General features: G+C 47.2%; 1 protein-coding gene across 5 annotated transcripts in view; it reads left to right on the top strand.

The window, feature by feature from the left end:
* Positions 1 to 1,453: 1,453 nt before the first annotated feature.
* The window catches only part of FGD5 (FYVE, RhoGEF and PH domain containing 5), a 107,999-nt gene continuing 86,098 nt past the window's right edge, over positions 1,454 to 23,354 (top strand). For 2 of the 5 annotated variants that reach the window (XR_014454265.1, XM_083155689.1), the window contains exons 1-2: positions 1,454 to 1,624; positions 8,062 to 10,882. Coding sequence is in view for 4 of the 5 variants with exons in the window: in XM_083155689.1 (XP_083011815.1) it covers positions 1,615 to 1,624; positions 8,062 to 10,882 (2,831 nt within the window). In the remaining variant the exon portion in view is untranslated. The remainder of the gene's footprint in view (positions 1,625 to 8,061; positions 10,883 to 23,354) is intronic. The other 3 variants (XM_083155688.1, XM_083155690.1, XM_083155687.1) reach the window with 2 other exon arrangements.

Raw genomic sequence — 23,354 nt, 5'->3', positions numbered from 1 at the left:
CAGGGATGCATGTGTAAGGGAGCTCAGTCCCCCAGCGGACTGTCAGTCAGGGATGCATGTGTAAGGGAGCTCAGTCCCCCAGCGGACTGTCAGTCAGGGATGCATGTGTAAGGGAGCTCTGTCCCCCAGCGGACCGTCAGTCAGGGATGCATGTGTAAGGGAGCTCAGTCCCCCAGCGGACCGTCAGTCAGGGATGCATGTGTAAGGGAGCTCTGTCCCCCAGCGGACCGTCAGCCAGGGATGCATGTGTTAGTGAGCTCAGTCTCCCAGCGGACCGTCAGTCAGGGATGCATGTGTAAGGGAGCTCAGTCCCCCAGCGGACTGTCAGTCAGGGAAGCATGTGACACGAGGGTCCGCCGGTCCCCTCTGCATCTCCCAATATCCCTGTAAGACGATACTATGACAGAAATTCATGTTAGAGTGGACTGATATCCTTGGAATGGAATGAGGTGGTGCTACCACTATGTGAGCCAAGAAGTCGCTTTCCAGCATGTGAGCCAGGAATTAACTGGGTCTAACAAGCTGGCAAATGCCCGGGGTCTCAGCTAGGGATACGGTGGAATTGTCGACCCCAACTAGGTTGACAGTCATTAGGTTGACACCGTTGGGTCGACATACACCAAGATCAACAGGGTTCTAGGTCGACATGAGTCAAGGTCGACAAGGGACTAGGTCGACATGGGTCTAGGTCGACACATGCATTCGGTCGACATGGGTATTTTGACAGTTTTTTTGACCCGACGTGTCGACAGGCGGTATTTCATGCCCTACCATCCACTAGGGCGTGGAGGGATAATAAAATAGCGTGCCCGAAGCATGGCGAGCGCAGAGAGCCATGCGAGGGGACGCGGTGCACTTTATCCTGTGTCCATGTTGACTGTGTCGATATTCAGGTAAAAATAACCCATGTTGACCTTTTGACCTAACCCATGTCGACCTAACGCATGTGTTGAGCTACACCCATGTCGACCTAGTCCCTTGTCGACCTAGACCCCTGTTGACCTTGACCCCTGTTGACCTTGCTGTATGTCAACCCAATGGTGTTGACCTAGTTATGGTCGACTATTTGATCCACACCCCTCAGCTACATGGCCCTGGTCAGGAGCAATTCATGGTCCCGGAGCTAAGTCCCACATACAGAATTCCCTGTTGATGCACGAACAAAACCGGGTATTGGTCATTGGGTTGACACCTGAAATAGGTTACACTCCTCCCCCCCCTTCACATGTTATATACATAATGCATAGAATACCAGGACAGTCCGCATGCAGGGTATAGTACTTGTAGTGAGAGCCGGAGACATCCATCCAGCATATACTATATAATACCCATGTGAAGCAGGGGGGGTGGGGGGTGTTACTCTGGTGTAATTGGAGTGTATTCCTGTGGTGAATGACACTTGCAGGGGAGCTGCCAGGCGGGGGACATGTGATCCAGAAGAAGCGTCCCTTTAAATCTCAGTCCATTTAAATCTCAGTCCCGGCTGCTTGGTCCCATCCCCTCCTCCTGCTGCTGCTGCTGCTGCTGATGACGGTCACATAGGGGGGTCTGACTGAGCGCCCACCTCCCAGAGAATGGTGTAAGCAGCTCCATAACTTGTCCGGAGCGAGGAAGATGAGCACAGGTTAGTACATGGCTGTGTTATATACATATATACATACAGTATACAGTGTGGCTGGGTAGCTGGATCAGCATGAGGGTATATACAGGACAACAATGCAGATCAGCAGCAGCAGTACAATCAATGGTGTCTTTACCGCAGTTCATGATTAATTCAGTCATATGTGTTACATATTACATAGTTACATAGTAGGTAAGGCTGAAAAAAGACTTGCGTCCATCTAGTACTGAATAGTACATCCATCTAGTACGTCCATCTAGTACTGAATAGTACATCCATCTAGTACGTCCATCTAGTACTGAATAGTACATCCATCTAGTACGTCCATCTAGTACTGAATACTGAATATCGAATACTGGACTGTGGGTAATCATAATGTCTGCAGAACTTTTGCACGGATGTATTTCTACAGAATTTTGCTATATTGCTATAGATGTGTTATTACCCGATGTATCCCTGATTAGATTGTGAGCTCTGTGGGTTAGGGTGGTGTCCTACTCATCCCCTTTATATTACTGCGAATCGCTTCGTTACACCGTTGTAATAATGTATGTATAAAACTAGTCCCTTATGGTTGAAGATAGGACAGGGGAGAGGTGATCCTCCGAATACTGGACTGTGGGTAATCATAATGTCTGCAGAACTTTTGCACGGATGTATTTCTACAGAATCACTGTACACGGGTATTGTAGAGAAGGGGACCCCTATTTTCACAGGGGATCCTTATTGCAGAGGGGACCCCTATTTCCAATGGGTCACCCTATTTTTAATGGGTGATTTCAGAGGGGACTATTTTCAGTGGGTGATTTAAGAGGGGACCTTTATTTTCAATGGGTTATTTAAGAAGGGACAACTATTTTCAATGGGTTTTGGGCAGCTGCAGCCTACAGTATTTTTACATATACACTGCATTATTCACAATTTGTGTGCACTATCTCTCTAATTTAGAGATCATACTATCTATCGATCGATCGATCTATCGATCTATCTATCGATCATATATATATATATATATATATATATATATATATATATATATATATGGTGGGTACTTTGTGGCGAGATTATGGGGGGAATTTACTAAAGGAAATTTTTTAAAAATAGGTGTATTTGTATCCAGATATACACTTATTTTTGACATTTACTATCCCGAAAATACGGCAATTCGTATTCATATTGATAGCACGTCAATACGACTTCGAATTGCCGTATTTTCGGGTTAGTAAATGTCAAAAATAAGTGTATATCTGGATACAAATACACCTATTTTTTTTACAAATTTCCTTTAGTAAATTTCCCCCTATATCTCACTGCTTGTTGGTATATACTTAGGCACATGTGTATTATATATATATATAGTATATATTTAATAATATAGTATAGTAAATATAAATATAGTATTTATAGTGAATCTGTTTTGCAGTGGATGTGGTCTGTGTTTTGTACCGACAGATACTATAATACAATGCAAACTTCTGCTTGAAATTCCCTTTGGGAATCACCAACAAAAGGCTCATTTATTCCTCCGAACATAATGAATCAATTCTTAATGATACAGGTGCACCAACCATTAATCCCAATTTTATGTGTTATCTGGCTGCACCAATGATCCATGGCCAGAAGGGGGCAGCATGACAGTTCTGCTGGTGGCTCTACTGTTCCCGTCTTGAGGACAGACCCTCAGTGAGTGTGTCCCTGAGATTAGGGAGTGGGTCATAGTAACAGGATGTAGCCTACAGACCCATTTCTTCCTTCCTGCCATTGCTAGCTGAATTCTGTATTCTTTTGTTTAACTCCGTAGCTGCTGAGCCTGGCATTGTATTGTTAATATTCACTTTAAAAATGTGCATTATTCAGTAGCAGAATCTCAGGGCCTCTTTGCTTAAAGATGGTGTGAACGTGTGAGCTCAGCCCTTACGTGTTTGTGTCATGGAGAAGATGTGGCAAATTTGTTTCATACTGAGAAATGCACATTTGAACATTTGCACCAAATACCAAATTCTACATAATAATACTAAGCAGAACTCCAAAGAGATTTGGGGGCAGATGTATTAAGCCTGGTGAAGTGATAAAGCAGATGTATTAAGTTTGGTGAAGTGATAAAGCAGATGTATTAAGTTTGGTGAAGTGATAAAGCAGATGTATTAAGCTTGGTGAAGTGATAAAGCAGATGTATTAAGCCTGGTGACGTGATAAAGCAGATGTATTAAGCTTTGTGAAGTGATAAAGCAGATGTATTAAGTTTGGTGAAGTGATAAAGCAGATGTATTAAGTTTGGTAAAGTGATAAAGCAGATGTATTAAGCATGGTGAAGTGATAAAGCAGATGTATTAAGTTTGGTGAAGTGATAAAGCTGAAGGTCATAATGCACCATCCAATCAGTCCCTAACTGTCACGCTACAGGCTGGATTTGAAAAATGACAGGGGTTGATTGGCTGCTGCGTTATCACCTTCCGCTTTATCACTTCACCGGGTTTAATACATCTGCTCCTTGGTGGCAAAGCCTGGGTCTTGTCATACAGTCCACTAGAACCCATAACAGTGCTGTGGGTGTTATATGATGTCCCCTCCATTTGTAGTATTGCTCTGTTTTCCTCATCTGCATCTGCAGGTGCTAGTGTGTCGCCTGTGTGTTGCCTATGTTAGTTAAGAGCTTTATTAGAAGTTATGTTTATAGTTTTTGTTATACAGCATTTGAAAAAATATATATTCTATATATCTTCATTATACTTTAGATCTGAGGCTCCAAAACGCGGTCCTCTGGGCACCCTAGCAGTGCAGGGTGTAAGGATATGAATGCTAGAGCACAGGTAACATCAGTAGTAATCCAGTCAATATAATTTAACCATCTGTGCTCAACCATGGATATCCTTAAAACCTATACTGTTAGGGCTGAGTTTGGGAACCCCTGCTTTCAGTAAGATGGGCCCAAATACATCCCTGTAGTTCAGACCCAGATACATCACAGCAAGCCAGTAAGTCAAGCTTGGATACATCCCAGTAAGTGAGGCTCAGATACATCCCAGTAAGTCATTCCTGGATACATCCTAGTGACTCAGGCCCGTGTACATCCCAGTAAGTCAGGCACAGATAGATCCCAATAAGTCAGGCCCAGATACATCCCAGTACGTCAGGCCCAGATACATTCTAGTAAGTCAGGCCCGGATACATCCCAGTAAATCAGGCCTTTATACATCCCAGTAAGTCATTCCTAGACACATCCCAGTAAGTCAGTCCTAGACACATCCCAGTAAGTCAGGCCTTTATACATCCCAGTAAGTCATTCCTAGACACATCCCAGTAAGTCAGTCCTAGACGCATCCCAGTAAGTCAGGCCTTTATACATCCCAGTAAGTCATTCCTAGACACATCCCAGTAAGTCAGTCCTAGACACATCCCAGTAAGTCAGTCCTAGACACATCCCAGTAAGTCAGTCCTAGACACATCCCAGTAGGTCGGTCCTAGACACATCCCAGTAAGTCAGTCCTAGACGCATCCCAGTAAGTCAGTCCTAGACGCATCCCGGTAAGTCAGTCCTAGACACATCCCAGTAAGTCAGTCCTAGACGCATCCCGTAAAGTCAGTCCTAGACGCATCCCAGTAAGTCAGGCCTTTATACATCCCAGTAAGTCAGTCCTAGACACATCCCAGTAAGTCAGTCCTAGACGCATCCCAGTAAGTCAGTCCTAGACACATCCCAATAAATCAGGCCTTTATACATCCCAGTAAGTCATTCCTAGACACATCCCAGTAAGTCAGACCTAGACACATCCCAGTAAGTTAGTCCTAGACACATCCCAGTAAGTCAGTCCTAGACACATCCCAGTAAGTCAGTCCTAGACACATCCCAGTAAGTCATTCCTAGACACACCCAGTAAGTTAGTCCTAGACACATCCCAGTAAGTCAGTCCTAGACACACCCAGTAAGTCCATCCTAGACACACCCAGTAAGTCAGTCCTAGACACATCCCAGTAAGTCAGTCCTAGACACACCCAGTAAGTCAGTCCTAGACACATCCCAGTAAGTCAGTCCTAGACACATCCCAGTAAGTCAGTCCTAGACACACCCAGTAAGTCCGTCCTAGACACACCCAGTAAGTCAGTCCTAGACACATCCCAGTAAGTCAGTCCTAGACACACCCAGTAAGTCAGTCCTAGACACACCCAGTAAGTCAGTCCTAGACACACCCAGTAAGTCAGTCCTAGACACATCTCAGTAAGTCAGTCCTAGACACACCCAGTAAGTCAGTCCTAGACACACCCAGTAAGTCAGTCCTAGACACACCCAGTAAGTCAGTCCTAGACACATCCCAGTAAGTCAGGCCTTTATACATCCCAGTAAGTCAGTCCTAGACACACCCAGTAAGTCAGTCCTAGACACACCCAGTAAGTCAGTCCTAGACACATCCCAGTAAGTCAGTCCTAGATACATCCCTGGGGCCAGGTAGCTGATGTGTCTTAATTGCATTTGGTGCCTACATGGGAAACTTCAATGGCTTCTGAACAGATCCTGTTGTCTCCTGCATTCACCCCTTGTAAGAACGGTGGACACTTTGGTATAATCCAAAGGCGAACCAACCACAAGCGGTCTTGTCACACATCCATTCTTCTTGTCAACCTTTATACAGCTGACGTTAGTGGTGTGTATATGCCCGTTGGTAATATGTTATTTCGGTTGAGCCTGTTCCCCTTCATAAGAACCAAAACGACTTTGCCGGAGAATGTGTCTCCACTCCATGCAAAGGTTGGATTTGTATTGACATAAAGATTATAAAAAGAAAGAATCTGCTTACAAAAGCCTTAGTGACCCAAACCTAATGGTGTCTACACACGGTCAGATGTACCTTAAGATACTATCCACGATCCGATCAGATCGGATCGGGATCGGATCGCAAGGCAGATCCGATTTGCATACAAGTCTGACTATATAGTGCAGATCTGCACTATATAGTCATGGCAGACAAGACTATCTGCCTTGCGATACGTGAACGCGCATTGGGATCGGATCGGGATCGCAAGGGTTAAAACCCTTGCGATCTGCATCCGATTCCGATCCGATGTTGACTATATCGTCAACATCGGAAGGCAAATAGTACCTTGTGTACACACTATTAGTGACCCAAGATGATTAAACACTATGGGCCCATTTAACAACGAGTTTTAGCTATTTACAACTCTTTGCGTATGATAAATGGTGCTCCAGAAAATAAGCTCTCAACTGTCATTTTTCAAACACATGACATGACACATGATTGATTGGAGCAATGTTTATCTTGGGCAACGAGTTTTAAATATCTAAAACTCATTGATAAATGGGGATGCAGTCAAAATCCCGACGGTCAAAATACCGACAACCATTGACCGGCGGTGAAAATCCCGACAAGGTCAAAATATCGACATTTAAAATCCCGACATGGTCAAAATCCCGACAAGGTCAAAATACCGACATATAGAATGTAGACAGGTAAAAAAGTCAACATGACTTTCGGTTGACATGAAGGAGCACAGCAGTTATTAAACCCCCATTGTGGTCTGTTTCATGTATCAGCCATAAACATAATGGGCTCCCGGTATCTACGACTTATTATTTTCTCGTTTCCTTTGCGGATGTTTTCTGACCCTATTTGCAATGCGCATGTAAAGTGCTTCCATAAAGGTCAATTTTACCGACGTCACCTAGTTGCGATTTTATTATAATAAATGAATAACATTTTATTATGGCGTTTTTATTTGAGGCCGATGTAAATTGTGCCGGACTGAGCGCAGCGCGGAGAGAAGGTGACAGAATGTTGTTCTGTGCAGGAAGTGACCTCACTGACTGATTATTTCTTGTCCTACATAACTTCCCGCTAACAATCAGACTGAAAGCGCCATGGTGTTTACTAGGAAGCAACATCAGATGTCCCAGGAGAACAGGAAGGAAACATTTCCCCGGGGACTAGCCCCGAGATTCATTTTAGGCATTTAAACTCTTCTGTGAAGGGATTTTAAATAAATGACCTACAGTATATAAATAAATGAAAAATAAATAAAATAAAAGTTTAATGACGTTATAACTGCACATTTGATATGTGCATGGATTATGGGCCTAATTCAGCACATTCCTTGGTTATACCCTGGCTGCAATAGACAATCCAGGAGATTTTATTTAGAATGCAGGGCAGCAGGAGATAAGAACTTCAAATGGGAGTCTCCCGCAGGGACCCAGGAGAGTAGGTAACTCTGTTGTAAGCGAAACAAGTACTGTTTGAAACAGCATAAGTGAGAATTTCTATAAGAGAGACAAACACATTTTGAACCGGGATAAGTGAGATACCTGTGAGACTAAACTTGCCATCTCTTGAGATTCCACTTAACCAGGTTCGACTGTATAAGTATTTTGACAATTTTTTGTAGAACTGTGTTGGATATATTTGTAATATATTTATCATATTTTTCAGAATTCACAAAACCTGCTCTTGCACCAAAGCCAAAAGGTGTCGACTCATTCAGTCCAAAGTATTCGTCTCCACTGCTCAAAAGAGTTGGACTTGTCCATCACTCAAAATCTATGTCCAGGGGCCCCAAACCTCCCATTGCCCCCAAGCCAGTGTTATCCCCAGCGACAGAAAGGAGGTGTATAGAGGATGAGAATAACTCCTTGAACAGATGTTCAAATGGAGGAGTAGATTGTCCTGTGGAAATCTATGATGCTGATCTTTATAGGCCAGAGTGCGAAGGATCAGACTCGTTAGACATGACTTATGAGGACTATATGGCTGTTCCCGAGTCCCAACTCACAGATGAAGAAAACACCGACTTTGAATGTGAAAAAAGCTCATGTTCCGAGGGCACTTTAGGCACTTGGAATGCAACGTCCATAGAAGGGGACGTCATCGATGATGCAAGCTTCAGCCCTTCTCAGGCTGGAGAGGACGATAGTGGACACCCAGACAGTGTGCCATCAAGAGATGTTGAATCTGGAGACTCCACAGAGATCGAGGACAGTGATAATACTGATGCCCTTAGCTTAAGATCTTCATCTACTGCTGAGGCAGATAGCTTGGTTCCTCATTCTGGCTCAATGCAATTCAAAAATGAGCTTGGAGACATGGATGACTTTTTACCCATGGACAGCAGTGAATGTAACACAGAGCCAGAGGATGGGGATAGAGATTTTAAAAATATTGGACATGGGGAGGTTATTTTGACAGATACCAGTATGGATTGTCCACCAGTTAATTATGTAACTACAAATGAAGAAGATTCAAACTTTTTGGAAGAAATTACTTGCAACGACTGTTCATTACAAAGCCCTGAGGACATTGACAATTCTGCTGTAACATCTGACCATGAACTTTTATGTACTGATCCCACAGAGGAACCCCAATGTGAAACTCCTGAACAGGACGCTTCAGCAGAAGTTCTAGATCATGAGGTTGAGATCATAGAGGACCCGACTGTTAAGAGTGATGAATCTTGTGGCCTTAATGAGGAATCACTCAAGGTCAAACCAGAGCTTAGTATAGAAGAAGAAAGTGGACAAGATGATAAAGAAGATAACACAGATAATGAAACAAATGAGGTAATAGAGGAACCCTCACAGGGTGACCATGATATTGGAGGAGCTGGATGTGACAGTGTAGATGACAGTTACCAAATTATTCCTTTTGAATGTGAGCTTAATGATGACGTGAATGAGTTCTCAGGAGAACTATTGAACGTGGAAAACAGACCACAAACGAATCTCCCTTTGGAGACATTGATAGAGTCGGAGAATGAGCAGAGTGGTGATTTAGACGATTGTCCTGAGGAAGGAGAAACAGAAGCAGGTGACATGCCACAACCTTCTCAGGCTACTGACACCGCTACAAATGGAGAAGGAAGTAATTTATTGGACCATAGTCCAGTTGTAATCACTCAGGGTGAATTGTTTTCAGAGACTGAAGCTGACACAGCAGAGTTGACTCCTAAAGATGAGGAAAAAGAGTCCAAGGAGTTAGACACAACAGAAAACACCGCCATGACTGAGATAATTGTAGAGCCAGAGGAGGATGAAAGCAACCCTTATGTACTAGAGGACAGTGCAAAGTCCAGAAACAGAAATCTGGTTAATACAGAAGACTTGGCTAGCAATAAGCACGAGGAAGAAGCCCTTAACACTCATTGCTCCGTAGATGGATGCAGTAATGAAGAAGACAACCATTTACTTTGCATTGATAGAAAAAACATTGTCACAAGAACAAGGTCCTACTCAGGGAAAATACCAGGCAACGTTCCAGAGACTGTTCCTGAAGAAACTGGGTCCGAGTTGGATTCCCAGCCTTTAAGTAATGACCCAATGATGAACGACAAGTGCGAAAAGCTGGAATCTAAGCATGCTGAGTTTTTACGGACCCTACCCAGGAAGCCCAATCGTTTTATTATGTACCCTAGATCTTACTCTGTAGAAGGCAGGGAAAACGCAGCCTCAATGTATATTGAGTCTGATGTCAGCTTCTCTCCGTATCTCATTAGTTCCTCTGGTAGCTTTTCACAGAGAAACTACCACACACACAGCGGAATGTCCACACCTACCTCTCTGGTGGATATCCCTCCACCATTCGAGCTTGCCAGTATTACTAAAAAGCCAATAACCAAAAGCTCTCCTTCACTCCTGATTGAGAATGATTCTTCTGACAAATCCTTCAAAAAGAAGAAGTCTTCATTCAAGCGGTTCCTCACCTTGAAATTTAGGAAGAAGACTGAGAACAAGGTCCATGTTGATGTCAACGTGTCCTCTTCCAGGTCATCTTCGGAGTCAAGCTACCATGGCCCGTTCCGGCTAATGGAAGGGGACAGGAGAAGCCTTGATCATTCTCCTCAGCTACACAGTCGTTCTGTGACGCATTGTCACCCCGATTCTCCTACTGCTATGCTCTTCTACAAGGACATGAAGAGGAAGGGGACATCTAAAGCTTTTAACAGGAGTGTTGCGAGGGTAGAGTCCTTTGAGGATCGTTCCAGGCTACCATTCATGCCTTTGCCTCTAACCAAACCCAGGTCAATTTCTTTTCCCAACGCTGACACCTCAGACTATGAGAACATCCCAGCAATGAGCTCCGATTATGAAAATGTACAAATTCCCCCAAGGAGGCCGACCAGAGCTGGGACGTTCACCGAATTTTTTGAAGATCCCAGCAGAGCGTTGTCTTCTGCCAATGAAAATGATGGATATGTCGACATGAGCAGCTTCAACACGTTTGAAATCAAACAACAGACATCTGAGCAGGAGGCAGAGAGGTACGGTTTAATGTTCTGGAATATTTAACACTTTGTAAGCTGGTGCCGGTATATATGTTGCTATATGACTGTATTAAATCAGCATGTGACTTTATTGACTATGCAGAGAATGCAAGGGAACACAGTTTATTTCTGGCAGTAGCTCGCAGTGCTGAATCGTTTGTACTCTGACCAAATGTTCCTTGTTCTTGTTCCGGCTATCATTAAATCATGATAATTAATTCATTCTCCGTTAGCAGTCATAGGCCCCTATGTACAGTAACAGCCTGTGAGCTGCAGGAACTGGCGCGACTCCGGCGTATTAGCGCATAGAATTTTAGCAACAATAATTTCAAAAGACCAAAGGGGGTATTCAATCCCCGCCGCTGTTTCCGACAGGGGAAATAACGGCGGGCGCCTGTTCAATTCTGTCTTGTCCGATAGCATTGAAGAGGCTGATTGACAAAACAGGCCCGACTTTGAAAGCTGTCAGGCGTGAATTGTCGCGATCATGGCCGAATCTCAACAATCCATGGCTGTTTTTGCGGACACGCCCCCTGTTCGCTGATCGCCAAGCGGGACATTGAATCCTGTCTGGCGATCTGCTGTCAAGCAAAACAAAAACGGGCCAGGGTCACAGCTGTCAGGACAGATTGACAGTTGTGACCCGAGATTGAGTAACCCAGGATTAGCGCCAATTTTTGCAATTCACAGGCCATAGTGTATTAATGATATGATGCATTTGCAGGTGTAGAGTATTTTATAGGTTTTCTCGCTTCAGATGTAATTTGGTGCCGGTATGTTATGCTGACAGAGTAGATTTTTATTTTCATATTGTGTCTCTTTTTTTACGAAATGCGTCTTTATTCTTTATGCAAATAAGATGCACAAGCAGCTTCTGCTGAGTCAATGATATGCAGAATGCTTATATTGTATGTGTGACCGCTTCTGTATCTGTATACAAGATGCAACGTTACAGTTTTCCCCCAAATTTTTTTACTGAGCGCGCCCAGGACTAGACCAGACTAGAAGAGCTGTTTATCTTGACTGCAGCGAGGATGTAGGAGGACACATGTGTACAGCCAAATACATGTACAATATTGGCCAACGCTCTGGAGTTTCCATGTTTCCTCTGGGTGCAACAAATATATCACAGGTTTGACACTGCAGTTTACGATACGGGAGTCCAGCTATCAGTTCTAATGGTTGGCTGAGTGTGTGTGATGTGGGTGCGATGTCTCGCAGCAATTAGCAGGCATCGGGGGTGTGAGCTGCCTTTTGTCTTGTGTTACTCAGCTAGTGATTACTTTGGAAACAACATGCAGTAATTGCTGTGTCTGATGGGCTGTGCTGCGGCACTAGGAGCTTATACCGCTGACTAAGCCGGCTAGAACTTCCCCTTAGGGTTCCCGGGCTGCGTCAGCACAGAGTGACTGGATAATACCACATGTATTCTTACCCATTGTATGCGACCTGGATGCACCTGTACACTCCAATGTGCACTGCTAGTCCCCATACTGAGAATCCGCACAGAAGCTCCGTAAGTGAGTTAACCCTCTCCTTCCTGCCCAACAACCCTAACCCACCCTGCTTACAGCCTAACCCTCCCTGCTAGTGCCTAACCGCCATGTGCCGCCTGGCTCCTTTTGATTGATCTACGAAAGTGTCTAGATAGACGATAGTCAATAGGTCTACCCCAAAAGGTCGACAGGGTTATGTCGACAGACAATGTCTATTTGATAATCCGCACCCTGCGCTGCCGCCTAACTGTAACTCTCCCCTTGTAAGTGCCTAAACCTAAGCCTCCCCCCCCAACCCTCTCTGGCACACTTATGTTCGGGATGCCGGCTGTCGGGATTCTGGCATTGGCTTCCTGATCCATTTCAAAGTTCTGGTGTTCTGACGGAAGTCGGGATTCTGATGTTGGGATTCCGCATCCCATTCTGTTGTGGTGCAATAATACATTCATTAGCTCAGTATTGCTCTGATTGGATAATGATGCCACTGAGGAAGTGGAGCAAGAGTGTGAACTAGGGATTCAATCCCGGGGGAATTTTTTTTCAATCCCGGGATTGGGGATTGAATAATCCATAATCCCGGGATTCCCAAAATACCCGGGATTGGGTTTGTCAATATAATGACAAACTTTAATCCCCCTCTGCCCCCCCTCCCCCCAAACCCTGTGTAATTTACCTGGCCATCGGTGCCGGACCTGGGCAGGGGTGGTCAGTAGCTTGGCGGCTGTGATTGGGAGCCGGGGTGTCGGTGGTCGGGAGGTGGGCAGCGGTGATGGCGATCTCGATGGCAGCTATGAGGTCGGGTGCCTGGCTGTGGTCTGGCGGGTGGGTGCGGAGAAGCAGACAGTCTGGACCAATATCTTTCCAAACTCTGATAAATTGATGTATCCATCCCCGCAGACAGTGGCTGATGCGCCAGACCAGTCGGCTCGAGCCATTTCCCATCCTACATGTTCGCTTGGGCTTCCTACATAGCAGTACCTGATGATAGCCACCCCAGATATAGGGAGAAACCATGAGAGCAGCCAGTTATAGGGGATTTCCCCCATTGATAAATAGTCTGCTCATGGTCTTCCCATTTCTGCCGCTAGCCCTCCCCTCTACTCTGGTAGCAGAGGGGTTAATTCTTGGGCTATTCTGAAGGACAAACGTTGTCCCCTCTTTGGCATCTCGTTAAAATTAAAGCAACACATTTGCGTTCTACTATTGAGATCTCAGCGATTTGAGCAACGAGGAGCCGTTTTGGACAGGTGGTCCCCAATAACGAAGATGGAATTAAACCATTCTGAGGAACAACAGCTTCAGGGCTGTCATTCAGCTCAAACTATAACTGTTCCTTTTCATTGAAACTTCTTATTTAATAGCTGTTTAATAGCGCCGCGCAGTGATTGTGTTTCTCGCACTATCTCCGCTTCCTGCGTTATGGCGATCTGTTCTGTGAGGATCAATAACAATAAAAATGCTTGATGTCTGGAAACATCGGTTTGGCACTCACCGCTATTGCTACAGTGTTTGTTGCGCTTCGCCGTTGATTACGCTGCATTAGCATAAAGGCGCAGAATGCGTTAAAGGCGGTCACAGAATCAGCCCCTCTATGTGGGAAGGTGATGGGGGGCTAGGACACACCAGTTAATAATCCCAATTTTAGGCATCATAAACGGTGAAGTCATCTAAAAAGTGAAATAGGGCCTGAAGGCGTGGCTGCTAATTTGCAGCGGCTGACTATCAGGTAAACTCCGCCCTGCCAGAGCGGAATCCCGCCTTACGAATAGATGTGCGCAGTTTGCAAATCTTTTTGCAGCCGTGCTAATTTTTCCAAATCCATTCGCGAGCCGCTCATCATCTCACGGGATGTAACTGAGTTCCACCACCTGTAATGGAGCGGTGGAACTTCAGCCTCCACCTTGGCCATGCACAGTCATTCTAGCAGAAAAGCATTATAGTTTTCAGGGGGGTGCCCAAAACCCTACCACTGGCCTGGCTCTGCCTAATGGTGGGGAGGGGGGGTTTATATTAGGTAGCAAACGGAAATTAGTTACCCCACCTCTATTTAGGAAATGTTTTACCCTTTGCTCCTATAATACTGCTTGGCGTATCCACATATATGTGTGAAATCAGCGTTCTGTAGTACGTGCCCCTTGTCGCAGCTCCCCCAGAACCCAGCACGCAGCCAGGTGGATCCCTTTTATCAAAATGGGGTGCAAAGCAGCGAACGCCCTAAAAATTGTGCCCCCTTTACCTATTGAGGACACCTAACCCTGCTGAATTAAATAAACATTGTCCTGTGGGTGCAGAAGTGGGAACACTAATATACCAGCCTGCACGTGGCAATGTCACATCCCCTATACACCAAAATCCTTTCATTGTACAGGGGGCACTGTATATGGGAACGGAGGCGTCAAAATCAGTGTTTTTGTTCCTGCTTAAGTGTATAAGGTATATAATGTTCTCTGACCTACAGTATTCTCCCGAACAACATAGGAGTATGTGACTGGAGTACAGAACCTTTACCAATATATACTGTATACTGTAGCTGAAGGGAATCCCTAAACTCTCCATCCCTCCTTATTTGCCATGGGATAATCTTATCTTGCCTGGAGAAGGATCCTGTGGTTTCCTGTCCTGGACGTTTCGGATGTAAATAAGTGGCGTAAATAAGAGATGGAAATAGGTTGGCGTTTTATGGGTCCCGTGGCCGGGCGTGCCACCCTGCTTGTTTTTTATCTCTCCAAAATAACTGCTTTGGCCACTGGGAAGTTCTGTGACTCGGGTTCATGCAGAGGAGACAGTAACGGACTCTATAACGTCCCTCCCGGAATCACGCGGCAGAGGGGCGTTATAGGGAGACCTTCCTCAGTCACATCATTATATATACTCTAGGATTTATATAGCGATAGAGAACGTGGAATCAATGGGGCTGATTCAGTCCTGTTTGCTAGACTACACATATTCACCCATGCAAATGTGCAGGCCCGCAATGGGTATGGGCCATTAGGTTACCAGCATGTTGGGTGACAGCCATTAGGTCGAAATGCAGGAATGTCGACATGACTTTAGGTCGACATGGGATAGCTCAACAGGGTCATTAGGTCGACACAAGCATTAGGTCGACATGGTGGTAGATCGACAGTCAAAATGTCGACATGGGGGTTTTCACTTTCTTTGTCCTGATGTTGACACAGTTGACATGGACACTGAGAAGTAGCATCGCGTCCCCTCACATGGCTCGCTACTCTCGGCACACCTTTAATCTCCCACCACCCCCTAGTGGTTGGTAGGGTTTTGGTCCTTCATGAATCACAATCCATATGTTCATTCAACCATAAAATGGTCCCTTTGGACCACTCCCAGGGAGCAGTTGAAACCAGATGTGTGGCATAGTGGCATCTCTGTGAGTGGTGGCAGCCCCCTCAGTGCCGTCTCTCTGTGAATGGTGGCAGCCGCTTCAGTGCCGTGTCTCTGTGAGTGGTGGCAGCCCCCTCAGTGCCATCTCTCTGTGAGTGGTGGCAGCCCCCTCAGTGCCGTCTCTCTGTGGCCCTTATTCTGATTGATGCGGACTTTACCGCGTTCTTACGGATTGCGTCTTTACGGCGTCTGCGCATGCGTGGAGAACGCTACGCGCATGTGCCACGCCTTGACTCGGTACCAGTTCAGACAAAGCCCGTCCAAAACTGGTCACCGCAATCAGTCGGGAAATAGGGGCGTATTATGGGCGTCATGCGGAATTACACATGGGCGTAGTTTCAAAGTGGGCAAAACGGGGCGGAAACATGGGCGGACACGGGGGAGTACACTTATGTTGGGGGGCGTACATTCGGAAACCACTCCGAATGCACGCGAGCAAAAAGGGCTGAAATGTGCGGTGTCCACAAGTGTACTATTGCTTTGCGGACACCACTCGTTCATGCGGTAGGCGAACGTACGCCTAATGACTACAACCATTGATTCCAATTCCAAATAAGCAGTTTTTTATGAGGATAGGTAATTGAATAAGTGGGTCATGTGATGTCTTGCAGAAGATACTTCATAGTGGGTTGTTTGGCGTAAATCCTCCGCTTACGTGCGGTAGCACCGCTTGGCTCCCGTTCGGATGCGGTATTCCCGAGCATACCCTGTAATACTCTGTAATACCGTGCAGAATCGGAGTGTTTCTCCCGCACACGCATGGTTTGTATGTCGTCCGTAAACACGCCCTGTTCTTAAAGAGTGAGTCCGTCCGAATGCGGAGGACACGTGGGCGTTTCTACGGACGATGGCCGCATGCGGCAAAACACCGTGGCGTGCGGACCGCTCCGTAAGAATGCGGGAATTTCCGCACAGATCAGAATAAGGGCCCGTGAGTGGTGGCAGCCCCCTCAGTGCCATCTCTCTGTGAGTGGTGTCAGCCCCCTCGGTGCCGTCTCTCTGTGAGTGGTGGCAGCCCCCTCAGTGCCGTCTCTCTGCGAGTGGTGGCAGCCCCCTCAGTGCCGTCTCTCTGTGAGTGGTGGCAGCCCGCTCAGGGCCATCTTTCTGTGAGTGGTGTCAGCCCCCTCAGTGCCTTCTCTCTGCGAGTGGTGGCAGCCCCCTAAGTGCCGTCTCTCTGTGAGTGGTGTCAGCCACCTCAGTGCCATCTCTCTGTGAGTGGTGTCAGCCCCCTCAGTGCCGTCTCTCTGTGAGTGGTGTCAGCCGCCTCAGTGCCATCTCTCTGTGAGTGGTGGCAGCCCCCTCAGTGCCTTCTCTCTGCGAGTGGTGGCAGCCCCCTCAGTGCCTTCTCTCTGCGAGTGGTGGCAGCCCCCTCAGTGCCGTCTCTCTGTGAGTGGTGTCAGCTCCCTAAGTGCCGTCTCTCTGTGAGTGGTGGCAGCCGCCTCAGTGCCGTCTCTATGTGAGTAGTGGCAGCCCCCACAGTGCTGTCTCTCTGTGGGTGGTGGCAGCCCCCTAAGTGCCATCTCTCTGTGGGTGGTGGCAGCCCCCTCAGGGCCATCTCTCTGTGAGTGGTGGCAGCCCCCTCAGTGCCTTCTCTCTGCGAGTGGTGGCAGCCCCCTCAGTGCCTTCTCTCTGTGAGTGGTGTCAGCTCCCTAAGTGCCGTCTCTCTGTGAGTGGTGGCAGCTGCCTCAGTGCCCTCTCTCTGTGAGTGGTGGCAGCCACCTCAGTGCCGTCTCTATGTGAGAAGTGGCAGATCTATCATAGATCTCTTAGTGTTGATTCTAGGCACAGAGGGGGGGATGTATCAAACTGCAGAAAGAGGTAAAACGTAGAAAGATAATACCAACCAATCAGCTTTACAGACTGTATTAAAACAATTGCAGGACCTGATTGCTTGGTAATTTATCTCTCGCCAACTTTTGCTAAATCTGTCCCAAAGTTTCATTTAATCAGCTTCTGTCATTTTTGAAACATAGCCTATAAAATATCAGGAGCTGACTGGCCGGTACTTTATCTCTCTCAAGGTTTGATACATCGCCCCCAGAGTGAGTGTCTGGTTTTAGCATGAGCTGGCAGTAATAAGTCACTGGCGAGTACATGCAGGTAGTAAGTACAGGAGTCTGGGAGGCCGGATACAGCTGATGGATGAAGTCACATTGAAAGCTCTGATTAATGTCCATGCTGAACACGCTCTCAGCTAAATAATGACCTGCTCCTAGACCTCGCAAGCTCGCGTTCCCCTCGCTTCCGTTATGGGCAATGACTGCTATGTTCACTGGGAACTATTTGTTTCTTAGTGAATTGGAGTAATAATTAACCCTGTCTCTGCCACAGGCCCTCATGGGTGTAGAGGTTATTCAGCAAATACTTAGCACTCTATGGGGGTTATTCTGATTCACTCGGCAAGGCACAAACACTCTCTAATGGACAAAACCATTTGCACTGCAGGTGGGGCAGATGTAACATGTGCAGAGAGAGTTAGATTTGGGTGTTTTATTGTTTCTGTGCAGGGTAAATACTGGCTGCTTTATTTTTACACTGCAATATAGATCTTAGGGCATTATTCTGGTTCACTCTTAGAGGCAAATTCCTTCTCAAATGGACAAAACCATGTGCACTGCAGGTGGGGCAGATATAATATGTGCAGATAGAATTATTTGGGTGGGGTTTTTATTCAAAGTGAGATCTATATTGCAGTGTAAAAATAAAGCAGTCAGTATTTACCCTGCACAGAAACAAAATAACTCACCCAAATATAACTCTCTCTGCACATGTTACATCTGCCCCCCTGCAGTGCACATGGTTTTGTCCATTTGAGAAGGAATTTGCCTCTAAGAGTGAACCAGAATAAGGCCCCAACTTTAAAGTAAAACCCCACCCAAATCTAACTCTCTCTGCACAAGTAACATCTGCCCCACCTGCAGTGCATATGGTTTTGTCCATTAGAGAGTGATTGTGCCTTTCCGAGTGAATCAGAATAACCGCCTATATGTAACAGATATACGTGTGCATTCACGCTCTGGTATACACGCAGGACATACAGGGTTTATCAGAGCGAGACCACCCGCACACTCAGGAGTGGTATATCTATCTTAGAATGAGGTCCCTTTGGTGACTAAATCGTTTTACGTGGAGAAAATAAAGGGTGGATCAGATACAGGATCGGAAGATGGCACAATCCTGTTCAAGCCATTTATCTTTGGTGAGGATTGATGTGTGTTCCAAGGCAGAAATGTGCCGCTGTCAGTGAGGCGGGGATGTGCTCCTGTCAGTGAGGCGGGGATGTGCTGCTGTCAGTGAGGCGGGTAATGTGCTGCTGTCAGTGAGGCGGGTAATGTGCTGCTGTCAGTGAGGTAGGGATGTGCTCTGTCAGTGAGGTGGGGATGTGCTGCTGTCAGTGAGGCGGGAATGTGCTCTATCAGTGAGGCGGGGATGTGCTCTGTCAGTGAGGCGGGAATGTGCTCTGTCAGTGAGGCGGGGATGTGCTCTGTCAGTGAGGCGGGGATGTGCTGATGTCAGTGAGGCGGGGATGTGCTGCTGTCAGTTAGTTGGGGATGTGCTGCTGTCAGTGAGGTGGGGATGGGCTGCTGTCAGTGAGGTACTGATGTGCTGCTGTCAGTGAGGTAGTGATGTGCTGCTGTCAGTGAGGCGGGAATATGCTCTATCAGTGAGGCGGGGATGTGCTCTGTCAGTGAGGCGGGAATGTGCTCTGTCAGTGAGGCGGGGATGTGCTCTGTCAGTGAGGCGGGGATGTGCTGATGTCAGTGAGGCGGGGATGTGCTGCTGTCAGTTAGTTGGGGATGTGCTGCTGTCAGTAAAGTGGGGATGGGCTGCTGTCAGTTAGTTGAAGATGTGCTGCAGTCAGTGAGGCGGTGATGTGCCGCTGTCAGTGAAGCGGGGATTTGCCGCTGTCAGTGAGGTGGGGATGTACTGCTGTCAGTGTGGTGGGGATGTGCTGCTGTCAGTGAGGTGAGGATGTGCTGGTGTCAATTAGACAGGGATGTGCTGCTGTCAGTGAGGCGGGGATGTGCTGCTGTCACTGAGATGGGGATGTGCTGCTGTCAGTGAGGCGGAATGTGCCGCTATCAGTGAGGTGAGGATGTGCTCTGGCAGTGAGGCAGGGATGTGCTCTGTCAGTGATGTGGAGATGTGCTGCTGTCAGTGAGGCGGGGAATGTGCTGCTGTCAGTGAGGCGGGGATGTGCTCTGTCAGTGAGGTGGGGATGTGCTGCTGTCAGTGAGGCGGGGAATGTGCTGCTGTCAGTGAGGCGGGGAATGTGCTGCTGTCAGTGAGGCGGGGATGTGCTCTGTCAGTGAGGTGGGAATCTGCTGCTGTCAGTGAGGTGGGGATGTGCTGCTGTCAGTGAGGTGGGGATGTGCTGCTGTCAGTGAGGCGGGGATGTGCTGCTGTCAGTGAGGCGGGGATGTGCTCTGTCAGTGAGGTGGGAATCTGCTGCTGTCAGTGAGGTAGTGATGTGCTGCTGTCAGTGAGGTAGTGATGTGCTGCTGTCAGTGAGGTAGGAATGTGCTGCAGTCAGTGAGGCGGGGATGTGCTCTGTCAGTGAGGTGGGGATGTGCTGCTGTCAGTGAGGCGGGGAATCTGCTGCTGTCAGTGAGGTAGTGATGTGCTGCTGTCAGTGAGGTAGTGATGTGCTGCTGTCAGTGAGGTAGGGATGTGCTCTGTTAGTCAGTTGGGGATGTGCCGCTATTAGTGAGGTGGGGATGTGCTCTGTCAGTGAGGTGGGGATGTGCTGCTGTCAGTTAGTTGGGGATGTGCTCTGTCAGTGAGGCGGGGATGTGCTGCTGTCAGTTAGTTGGGGATGTGCTCTGTTAGTGAGGCGGGGAATGCGCTGCTGTCAGTGAGGCGGGGAAGTGCTGCTGTCAGCGAGGTAGTGATGTGCTGCTGTCAGTGATGTAGGGATGTGCTGCTGTCAGTGAGGTAGGGATTGCTCTGTTAGTCAGTTGGGGATGTGCCGCTATTAGTGAGGTGGGGATGTGCCCCTGTCAGTGAGGTAGGGATGTGCTCTGTTAGTCAGTTGGGGATGTGCCGCTATTAGTGAGGTGGGGATGTGCTCTGTCAGTGAGGTGGGGATGTACTGCTGTCAGTTAGTTGGGGATGTGCTCTGTTAGTGAGGCGGGGAATGCGCTGCTGTCAGTGAGGCAGGGATGTGCTCTTTCATCACCAGATGTATCAAGCTTCAAAAGTGATAAAATGGAAAGTGATAAATAGCCAGCCAATCAGCTCCTACCTGCCATGTCACAGACTGGGTTTTTAAAAATAACAGGTAGGAGCTGATTGGCTGGCTGTTTATCACTGTCCATTTTATCACTTTTTGAAGCTTGATACATCTGGCCCTCAGTGAGGTGGTGATGTGCAGGCGTGATACACGGTATATACACATTGCTGCATCAGCGGTTATGTCACTGATAGACAGCAGGGTGTCAATGCCGCTATAGGGATAGTGTAAGTAATAGAAAAGGGCCCTGCTCGTGAGAACTTACATTCTAAAGGAAAAAGTTGCCCATAGAAACCAATCAACCTCTGCCATGTTACAGGCTGTAAATGAAGGAAGCTGATTGGTTGGTAGATTTTCTCCCTCGCCAGATGGCTTTTCTCTCTCTCTCTCCCAGAAAAGTTAACTCTTTGCTGCACTGCCCGGGGAGGTGAATGGGTTAAGGGGGCACTGTGTGGCGGCCTTGGCTTGGAGCGCTCCTGGGTGTGCCGCATGCCCCACGTCAGTCTCATGCGGTTCATTGCCAGGTTATCTCTGGGGAGGAAAACGCTCCCTGTTTACAGGAAATGCAGCACAAGGGTCTCCGGCGCGGTGGGAAAGGCGTGTGCAGAAACAAGGACACTGATTGTTACTAACCCTTCCACCGCCAGACACTTAGTGCAGGGGTACCGCTGGCATCTGGTGAGCTTAGCTTGGGGGGGGCCCGGAGGCCTCTGCGTGAGAGTGCCATTGTGGGGGAGATGTATCGAGCCTCGGAGAGACATAAAGTGCAGAATCTTCATCGTATACATATGTAATGTATTATATTATTATGGAGGCCTACGCTCCAGGATGTGCGGGGTGATTTCATTCAAAGGTCTATATTTACTAAAACTTCTAAAAATGAAAAGCGGTGACGTTGCCCATAGCAACTGATCATATGCTATCATTTTATAGGATGTTTTAGAGAAATAATAGACAAAATGTCATTGGTTGCTATGGACGTGAAACGCGTGGTTGTAAATGAAGCTGGACACTATAGCACAGTGCCTTGTTTGCTGCTCACCGAGACAGACGTCTAGTTTGGGGAGATGTCTCCAAAGACCGGAAATTGGGGCGAGAATGCTAAAGTGCACTGAGCGGGTCATTAGGCTGCGCTGGTGCCCAGTCCGAGTGCTACTGTGACCATGCACTGCGCTTCACACATCAAGACCTAAGTAATCAAACACTGTGCTGGTGTGATGTCACTAGTTCCTGGCAGATGGGTGTCCAGTCCTTAGATCGACACCATCATTTTAATTAATCAGCCGGCAACCCAGATTTAAGTCTGGGAGTCACAGTGACCCAGCCTAAATTAAAGCCCATATTACAGCAACTGATACCAATATCCTATATAATATACAGCTGAAACTGCTCCTCACCTGTATGGGGGGAATTCAACTGCTGTACGAGCCACCGATCTCTAGATGGCACAATGGGAAGTTTGACAGTCAAATAGCTGACATAACTTTTTCACGGTTTTTCCACGAATTTCGACGTAAGTTGACATAGACGCCGTGTCGGTGTACCGCGTCCCCTCGCATGGCGTACTGCGTACCGCCTGTGTTGGGAAAAAACGTAAAAAACTCATGACGGCCTTTTGACTATAGACCTAATGCTTGTGTTGATCTTACGACCCTGTCGACCGTAGACATGTCGACATGTGTCGATCTAAGCTCTGTCGAGCTTTAGCGGTCGACCTGATGTGACTGTTGAGTACATTCCGAGTTACACATGTAAATTCCACCATTGGAAGAGAGTCCAAATTCGGACCTGCTCGTGCAAATGGTCGACATAGACAAAAGGCTGACGCAAGCATTGGTCAACACGGAAATGGTCAACACATGAAGAGGTCACACCTGAAATATTAGTTTGTGATTTTTTTTTTTACTGCCAATTTCATCACATCGTCCCCAAAAATGTGTTCTGTGCCCCCCTAGCCCAGCTCGCTTCGCTCGCCAGGCTTCGTGCCAGGTGCCTCGTTCCCCACCGCTCACTTTACCGAGTCCAGATGGAGGGTAAAGCATAAAAAAAGTTCAAAAACAGAAAAAAAAATCCCCAAAATTCATGACGCCCTTTTTATGTGCCCCGTTGAACTTGTCAGAGTCAACCACATGGTGTCGGCACATTGAATGTCGATCTAGACACTGTTGACCGTCGACAAGGTAGCCAATTCTCCAACAGGGTTACTGACCTGCCTGCAAGGGTTACGGTATAGATGGTCGACATGTCTAGGTCGATAATCACTTGGTCGGCCACTAATGGACGACAGTGACTAGGTCGATGGCTAAGAATGGTTGACATACCATAGGTTGACATTGTC

This window comes from Crinia signifera, chromosome 8, assembly GCF_055691185.1.
Source record: "Crinia signifera chromosome 8, ASM5569118v1, whole genome shotgun sequence".
NCBI classification, from domain to species: Eukaryota; Metazoa; Chordata; class Amphibia; order Anura; family Myobatrachidae; genus Crinia; species Crinia signifera.
Note: the sequence above shows the minus strand (reverse complement) of the source record. Positions and strands in the feature narration are given on the sequence as shown.